General features: G+C 37.7%; 1 protein-coding gene across 7 annotated transcripts in view; it reads left to right on the top strand.

The window, feature by feature from the left end:
- Nucleotides 1-8,519, top strand: part of EDEM3 (ER degradation enhancing alpha-mannosidase like protein 3) — a 69,188-nt gene extending 60,669 nt beyond the window's left edge. For all 7 annotated transcript variants that reach the window (XM_078078057.1, XM_078078058.1, XM_078078054.1 and 4 more), the window contains one exon: nucleotides 4,544-8,519. In XM_078078057.1, coding sequence (XP_077934183.1) covers nucleotides 4,544-4,953 — 410 coding nt within the window. In that variant the 3' untranslated portion in view covers nucleotides 4,954-8,519. The remainder of the gene's footprint in view (nucleotides 1-4,543) is intronic.
- The last annotated feature ends 821 nt before the right edge of the window (nucleotides 8,520-9,340 follow it).

A 9,340-nucleotide genomic window follows, 5' to 3' on the forward strand; every position in this document is an offset into this window, starting at 1 on the left:
CGGGGTCCTGGGATAGAGCCCCGCGTCGGGCTCCCCACTCCGCGGGAAGCCTGCTTCTCCCTCTCCCACTCCCCCTGCTTGTGTTCCCTCTCTCGCTGTGTCTCTCTCTGTCAAATAAATAATAAAATAAATAAATAATATCTTAAAAAAATTCCAGCCCTGTGCTCACCAACAAATGACACTGTACTGTTACATTTAGATTCAGATTGAAACAGTTTATAATTAAGAATCAATTTCCTGTTCTCAGTAGTATTTTCAAGGGGAAAAGAATCAGCATTTTAAAGGTTCCATATGTTATCATGCTTTCAGTTTACAGTGTAGGCCTATATTGCCTTGAGAGCTGTAGACTGATGTTTTCAGAGCTACTCCTATACTTATGTCTACCAGATAAAGAGGTGGACAGAGAAAATGGGGGAAAGAAAAGAAAGGTCCCATGGTTCAAACTGTTCAAGATTTAAGTCTAGCAGTGTTACTTTTCCTAAGATTATCTCCCATTGAACTTGATTGGGGTGAATCTGCCCTAAAGTTGAACTGCAAAATTTAAGATGTATGCAGAAGACCTCTTTGCCTAGAAAGGAGCATCTGAAACATTCTTGTTAAGCCAAATTGATACTTACCTGCACCCCTTCTGCAACCTGGCATTTCTCATGCATCTTTGCATCTCATGCATTTGCACATCTCTTCCCTTTTTTTGAAATGCTTATCCATCCCTATCTGCACTGCCATGGCCCATTTCCTCTTTGAGGAAATTTAGCCATCCTGCATACCCAGTTTAAATACTACCTTTTTGGGGCACCTGGATGGCTCAGTCGGTTAAGCATCTGCCTTCGATTCAGGTCATGATCCCAGGATCCTGGGATCAAGCCCCATGTCACGCTCTCTGCTCAGCGGGGAGCCTGCTTCTTTTTCTCCCTCTGTTGCTCCTCCTGCTTGTGCTGTCTCTCTCTCTGTCAAATAAATAAATAAAATCTTTAAAAAAAATAAAAATAAATAAATACCACCATTTTAATGGAATTTTCTCTTATTCTCGTAGGTAAAATTTAAGGGTATCTTATTTTATTATGGTAATCACCATACATTACATCATTAGTTTTTGATGTAGTGTTCCATGAGTCATTGTTTGCATATAACACCCAGTGCTCCATGCAGAACGTGCCCTCTTTAATACCCATCACCAGGCTAACCTATCCCCCTCCCCCCCTCCCCTCTAGAACCCTCAGTTTGTTTCTCAGAGTCCATCGTCTCTCATGGTTCGTCTAAGGGTGTATTTTTTAAGATTTATTTGTTTATTTTAGAGAGAGAGCAGAGGGAGGGGCAGAGGGAGAGGGAGAGAAAGTCTTAAGCAGACTCCGTGCTGAGTGCAGAGCCTGACAAGGGGCTCAATCTCACGACCCTGAGATCACAACCTGAGCCGAAACCAAGAGTCTGACGCTTAAATGACTGCACCCCCCCAGGCGCCCCAAGGGTCTTTTTAATATAGTTCTACTTTGACATTCATATTACATCCTGCTTCTTTACCTGCTCTTATCTCTGTTACCCGGGCTTGCAGCAAATGCTGGCTGTACAGATCAATGAATGATTGTGGAACATCCAGTCTCTTAGGTCTTTGCCAAGGCTCCCTCGTCCTTTTATTATTAAAACTTAATCATTTTCGGGGCGCCTGGGTGGCTCAGTCGTTAAGCGTCTGCCTTCGGCTCAGGTCATGATCCCAGGGTCCTGGGATCGAGCCCCGCATCGGGTTCCCCGCATCGGGTTCCCCGCTCCGCGGGAAGCCTGCTTCTCCCTCTCCCCCTGCTTGTGTTCCCTCTCTCGCTCTGTCTCTCTCTGGCAAATAAATAAATAAAAAATCTTAAAAAAAAAAAAAAACTTAATCATTTTCTTGTCTTTGTATCTTGAGATTTTCTTCATTCTTTTTTATGCTTCCTGTGTTTCCGATACACCATTCCTGAATCGATGTAGTTGTTAATGCTCTGAGGACTCTGATGCTCCATACGGGGTGCTAACCCACACCGTAGAATAAAGCTGTGAAGCAGCGTGGCAGACACTAACTCCTTCCTTGCCTTTTCTGTTTCTCCATCTACCGTCTTTACTTTCCTGATTGCCGCCTCTTGGCTATCTATCAGATAGTCTTATGTATTTCCTCTGTTTCGAGACTTGCTCTTCTTTTCCACTAATCTGTCTGTTCACTCCTATGCCAATAATATAAGTTTGCTGTTTTGAATGGATATTGATACCTGATAAGGCAACTCTCTTCTCACTAATTCTTTTCAAAATTTCTTCTCTTCGATGTATATTCTTCCATACGAACTTCGAAATAGTTCTATCTTGTCCCAAAAGAAAACAAAAAAAGTAGAAATGGGGTTCATTTTGGAATTGGATAGTTGTACGCTTTACGTATAAATAGGAAGTTTTTGTTAAATATTAAGAACATTCCATCCAGGAACATACACTTACTTGTAAATGTAATCAGATCTTGTTTTATGTTTTCATTAAAATTTTATGGTATTGAGGGGGCGCCTGGGTGGCTCAGATGTTAAGCGTCTGCCTTCGGCTTGGGTCATGATCCCAGTGTCTTGGGATCGAACCCCGCATCGGGCTCCCTGCTCTGCCGGAAGCCTGCTTCTCCCTCTCCCACTCCCATTGCTTGTGTTCCCTCTCTCACTGTATCTATCTCTGTCAAATGAATAAACAAAATCTTTAAAAAAAAAATGTTTATGGTATTGAGTAATGTAGGTCTTGTATCTTTCATAATAAATTTAATCGTTTTACAGTTTTTTATTATGAAAAGGGTACTGAATTTTATTTCTAACCAGTTGTTACTATAGAGAGGTTATTTGCCTATTTATCTTACTTTTACCCTCCTTATCAAGTTCTTTTATTATCTTAATGGTATTTTTAAAAATTAAGAGTCGCTTTGAGTTTAAGCATACAGCACAGTCTAAAAATACAATTTGATCTATTCTTTTCCTGTATTTACACTTACCCTATTGTATTAGCTAGATTTCCAAAATATATTGCATAATATGTATCCCTACGGTAATTTTTATATGTGCTTTTATCCAAAAGCACAATTTTTATTACTAGATGAGACAGTACTACACCTTTTCCTATACTTCTAAACCAGATTAATACAATCTAGAAAAAACCTGAAGGTTTTCCTTTTTGTTTTCCCTTGAACTTAGGGTAGCCTAGTGTAAATGAGTGACCAGCTCCTGCGTTCTCTTCTTTGGTCCCCGCCTTGGTTTTCCTAATTGCTGAATTAAAGATACCTTTTCCACAGCTTAGAAGAGAGAGAGTGTGGGGACCCCCCCAGCCCCCAAGAACTTAAACTTCCCTAGTCAGGTAATCCCACTTCATCAGGGTGTACATAAATGCACCTCTCTGTACCTTCCTGCATGCTTGCTTCCTTTAGTTTTTCTGGTTTTATAATATGTCCATCTTCCCTTCCTTCTTGGACTCATTAACTCTACTTATCTTTTAAATCTCAGCTCAAGTGTCACTTTCTGGAGGAAACCCTCAACTCTCCTTATTCTTTCTTATTCCCCCGTAAGCTTTCCTAGCAACACAAAACATGTCACAGTTAAGTTTTCCGTTTATTTTTTGTGATTATTTGTAAATGTTTTCCCCAACTGGACTAAAAGATTCCTGAGGGCAGGTCTGGTGTTTGGTTTTGCCTCATTTTATCTCTAGCCCCTTGCACAATGCCTGCCACACCGAGAGAGGACACTCAGGGCCTATGTTCTGACTGCCCACAGAGCCTGGGAGGAGGCCACAGGGCGTCAGTGTGATCAGTGCCGTTTACGCACGCTCTTGTAGGACTCCGAAACAGAATGCCTCTAGTGGGGTCACTCTATATTCAGTACAAGAGCTTTAGCCCACTCTTCACCTTCCAGTGGATTTTAAAATGGTAGCTTATAATTCATAGACCTACAATAATGAAATACAGGTTTTGTAAATAATCTCAGTTCTTGCTTGTCTTTATGAAAATATTTTATCTAACCACATTAATACCCTCAAATCATCCATAATTTCGTATTATCAGCATTTTCATGGCTTACTGAGTGGAATTTCACTTTTCAGAAGAATATTATCTTAAAACATAGTGAGAAGTGCTATTTAAAATTTATTCTACTTCGTATGTTCTCATGTACAAGCTTTCCTGAATTTAGATATTTAACAATAAATTTTAGACATATAGTGCAAATTTATATGCACTTTAATAATACTATTTAGTGTATTTCTTAGCATTTGCTGATCCCCATTGAAGGCAGTCTTAAAGTTATTAGAGTCATTCCTTTTAGTTTGGAAGAATATTTTGTACTGTCACATTTTGCAAAATGCATATAACGGAAAATGTGATTACATTATTATTCGAAGGCAGTACTTTTACTCTTCAATGTTAATGTTCACTGTTCTGCATTAACATGCTTTTCTTTCTCTTTTATTTCTTCATTCTATTGCAACAACCAGTATGTTCTTAAAACTGTGATAGTAAATATTTTGAGTGGGAAAGTAGCATGAAACTTGTTTCTTTCATTTACAGATCCTGAAATGGAAAATGAAGAACAACCATCCTCTGAAAATGATTCTCAGAATCAGAGTGCTGAACAGATTACATCAAGTTCTCAGGAGGTTGATTTGGTTGATCAAGAGTCTCCTGAGGAAAGTTCTCTAAATTCACAACCAGAATCACCATCTCCCGCAGATACGGACAATGCTGCAAGCGTTTCTGCTTCTGAACAGAATTCTAAGCCCATGGAAAACCACGAGACTACAAGTCTTGATGGTGAATGTACAGATTTAGATAACCAACTTCAGGAACAATCAGAAACTGAGGAAGATTCCAATCCTAATGTTAGCTGGGGTAAAAAGGTCCAGCCTATAGACTCCATATTAGCAGACTGGAATGAAGATATAGAAGCATTTGAAATGATGGAGAAAGATGAACTATGACTCACTAAAGAATCTGGTGGTAGGTATTTAAAAAGAAAAGGCAAACTGTGGTTCACAGACATCCAGATACTAAGCAGGCTCTCTCATGGGAGTCTTTAAGTATGGTGATGAGCAACCACGTTCTGACTGAGATAGTTATCATAGGAACCTGGAGCATGCTGTGTTAGAATTGACCTTGCTTAAAACTGTCCCATCCTAAATGGAAACTCACAGCCCCTCCCCCACCCTGACCCCCACCCGGTGACAGCATCGCACCACCCTGCAGCACCTCAGGCCAGGAAAAGATTGCTGGGCATTCCTAGGAACCAGATTTCTGCAGTCTCTGGATAGACCAGAAACAAATTCAGTTAATGATGGAGTGGAAAATAGGAATTTGTATAGATTTCTAATTAAAGGAAGTGCGGCTTTCTTGGTTTTGGGGTTAGAGGCTCTTTTGGGAAAAGACATCTGAGTATTGTGGGCATTCTGGTTATGCTGCCTTCACAAAAACACTCAAAGTGACCTAAGTGGTTATGAAGCAAATGCATTTATGGGGAAAACAGCCTTTGCTCATCACTTTCACTTGCTTCATTGTGTAACAAATGATCAAGATGACTTGATTTTTTTTTCTCTCTTAACAATGTCCTTTTCATCTAAACCAAAGGTGAAGCCAGTGTACTTTCTCAGTGAGTTCTTTGCATAAAGGTTAATCATTGGGACCAGGTAAAAAGGTCATATATTATGGAAATTGGTTACTTAATACTTACGAAAAATGGAACAAGGGAGAAACTATAAAGTAATATGAACTTGCCATTGGGCCTTCCGTAGGGAAAGCCGTGACTACTCTGAAATGGAACTTAAAGTTCTATCCTCGTCGGGTAAATTATAAATCTTGTCCAGTTTATTTCTCTTAGAGGTGATTACCTCTAGCCATCAGCCTTACTCCATCCCATGTTTAGTATGCAATTTGAGCCACAAGGGCCATATCGCCAATAGCTGAATACATTTTGTTCCATTTTTCTATCTTAGGGAGCCATAATAAAACTGTGGTAGTGATCTAAAAATCCTAGGGAAACAACTATTTTTCATCTTTGAAACTATGGTTTCTAAAGATGCACCTAGGGAGTCTGTCACATTTTCTGTTGAATCATGGTTTTTAAAGTTTTTTTTTTTTAAACATTTTTTTTAACAGATACTCCTTCTGATAAGGACTTGAAAATTAATCTATGGTAACCTGTGTGAGAAACTTACACAGTAGCAACTAACATATAGCCATATAGCTTAATGAGAATTTATTTTCCTTCTTTTTTTTTTGGTGGCAGTCTGGTGCTGGCCACATTTAAGTTTTAAAAACTGTTGTTGATATCCTGTAGACAGCCCTGTAGTTGAAATCATGTTTTTATTCATTTTATTTATTTTTTTTTAAACTTAATCAGTTCTAAAGGAATATTTGTGAGACTTAATTTTCTTTCTTTTTACCGTGACATTACATAATAATCTTTTCTTAAAACACAGTTTTGAGGTACTGATGAACTTAAACTGTATATGGAGCTGTTAAAAGAGCAGTGCTGTATTGTAGTTATGTATATTCATGTACAGTATGTCTTAGATCCCAGGTAAACATATTCTTTTATAAGGGGATAAATAGCTGCTTTCAAAAATTCCAGCTAAATGTAATTGGGCCAGTGAGTAATAAAACTAATAGAGAATTCACTATTTGGGGGGGAGGGTGGGGAAGAGTAGTAATATAAGACCTTTATTGGCCTTTAATTAAACCTGACACTAAAATGGCTATTTTAGTCTTTCTGCATGTGAGATTTGGTGTAAGAAGATAGAACTATAATGCATACAGTATACGGAAGGATAGACATAGTGCTTTGTTCATATTAATTGCAAAGCTGCCAAAATAGCTGAAGCTTAATTACTTGACTTGCCTTGATTTATAGGTATAGGACTGGGGCTTGGAGAAAAGGAGCAGATGTTCCTCTAAGACTTTGATTACAGAAGCCTTATATACATTGATTTGATTTTGTGTTTGTAACTCAGAGCCATTGTTGTCTAAGTCCAACTTTTCTAAGTTAAAACCACATGAGTTTTTTCCCAGGGAAGATCTCATGGTAATACGAGAGCCAGCTTATTACTCTCCCTGCCTTTGGCCGGTAGGGGGGGTTGTTGCCATTCATTGAAGTCTAGAAGCAAATTGTTCGCTTTTTTAGAAAAGTGAATCCTTTAAAAAAAAAAAAAAAAAGGCAAAAAATTTAACAAGTTATACTTAACACCCAGAAGGAATCATACTTGATTTTTCCCTAGTTAAGGTGTAATGTTCAGCTTCAAAACTCTTAACATTATCATTAACTCCACACATTCTTATTTGACTTACTGCCATAAAGTTATTTTTGAGTTCATTAAACAATTCCAACAGCATTAGGTGTTTGTTTTTTTTTTTAATGTTTTGTTTTTTAAATACCTTTGATAGACATTTTATTTACTTCCTAAATATTCAGGGGATTCTGTGAGACCCTGAATTTTAGAAACATCTGGTCTACCTCAGTTAAATGTTGACTGCATAGAAACAGAGCTGAAGTGATCACCACAGCCATAAAATTGTTTGACTAAGAAGGATTTATACAATGTTTACAAACCTGGAATCAAGTAAGGATTTTATCTGAAAATGAAAAGTTAGATATTAGAGCAAGTATTTAATTCAGGTATTTTCAAGTTTTAAAACTTAACTTGTTTACCTACTAAAAAATAGCTGTAGTTTTTTCTGCTCATGAAAGTCTATTGAAATGATACGCCCTAATTTGCAATAATTTTTCCATAAAGTTGTAAGTGTGACAGAATTGTAATTTACTGGATATGTTTAGGATGGGATATTTTGTTGGGTAGGTAGTTTTTTTTTTTTTCTTTTTAACCTTTAATAGGCTTCCAACAAGAATACAGTTGTTTCAGAACAAATTGTTTTTTGACATTATACTTTCCCCTTTTTCTTCACAGTATTAGTAAAATGAAAAATTTTGTGCTCTCTGATTTTAATTTCTAATATAATTATTCTTTTGAGAATTTTTAAAAAATTTAAATTACCATCATAGCCCTTTTTATAACAAAACCAGCATTTGTTCTCTCACCAAACCCCATGCCAGATTCATCATAAAGGAAGCTCAGCGTAAGTAATTCAGATAGTGCTTATAATTTTGGAGGTGGGGGGTGGGGGGGAGCTGATTTAGTAAATATTCCAACCGGTCGTTTTATGCACAAGGCTTCAGTCAGAACATAGAAAAAAAAAAAACATTCTGTGAATGAAATATTGTATGTTCAGATTTTATAAAAGACATTTTTAAAAGCCCAATTTACAGCCGTATATTTTCTTATGATGTAATTTATGAAAAAGATGTCTGTACTAACAGGTGCTGTAACACTACTGTTGTTGGATTTTATTGTTTGGTGATAAATGTATACAATATTTCTAAGGGAAACTCTGTACTGTGATGTAAAAGTCTGGGCAAAATGTATATAAATCCTTGTATATAATTGTGTATTTGATTATAATTACTGATTGTAAAGATTTAATAAAATATGTAAATATTCTGGTCTAGTTTTAATTTGGATTTTTAGCATCACTTTGCCTATCTTTATACTTTAGTATTTTTTTTTTTAAATTTTTTCACCACTCTGTCTTCCCTTTAATTTTCATTTTACCCCAGGGGAGTAAATCTGGGGACAACTTAGGGTATAGAAACAAACATTGAAGAGTTCCACAACTCAAATAGTGCCAGGGACCCTCAGAGCAGAAATAAGAGTTAATAATTCACAGTGTCAATATTGGTAACATGTTTATGTTTCAAGTTTACTTAAAATAAGTTCTTTTGATAATCGTCATCCAAAGTAACCCTAGCCTCTCCTGTTAATTCCAGTGAGGCCACTTACTTTTAGCAGCCACTTCCAGATACTGTGATACTGTGCTTGTCATCTGTACTGTTCCAGAGTTTCTGAGCACGGACGTCTTGAAAGGCCTGATCATTAGCACTATTACCTATTGATAATTGCTGTCTTTAAAGAGGAGTATATTGAGGGGCGCCTGGGTGGCTCAGTCAGTTAAGCGGCTGCCTTCGGCTCAGGTCATGATCCCAGAGTCCTGGGATCGAGCCCCACGTCGGGCTCCTTCCTCAGCGGGGAGCCTGCCTCTTCCTCTCCCTCTGCCTGCCACTCCCCCTGCTTGTGCTCTCCCTCTCTCTAGCTCTATCAAATAAATAAATAAAATCTTTAAAAAAATAAAAAAATAAAAAAAAAAATAAAGATGAGTATATTGAGACCTGAAGTTCTAAGCATCTCACTCAAAGTCCCACATTTGGTGACTGGGCAATGGGATGGGAGCCCTGGTCTATTTCCCCGAGCCCATGCTCCTTTC

Source organism: Halichoerus grypus, chromosome 7, assembly GCF_964656455.1.
Source record: "Halichoerus grypus chromosome 7, mHalGry1.hap1.1, whole genome shotgun sequence".
In the NCBI taxonomy this organism is placed as follows: Eukaryota; Metazoa; Chordata; class Mammalia; order Carnivora; family Phocidae; genus Halichoerus; species Halichoerus grypus.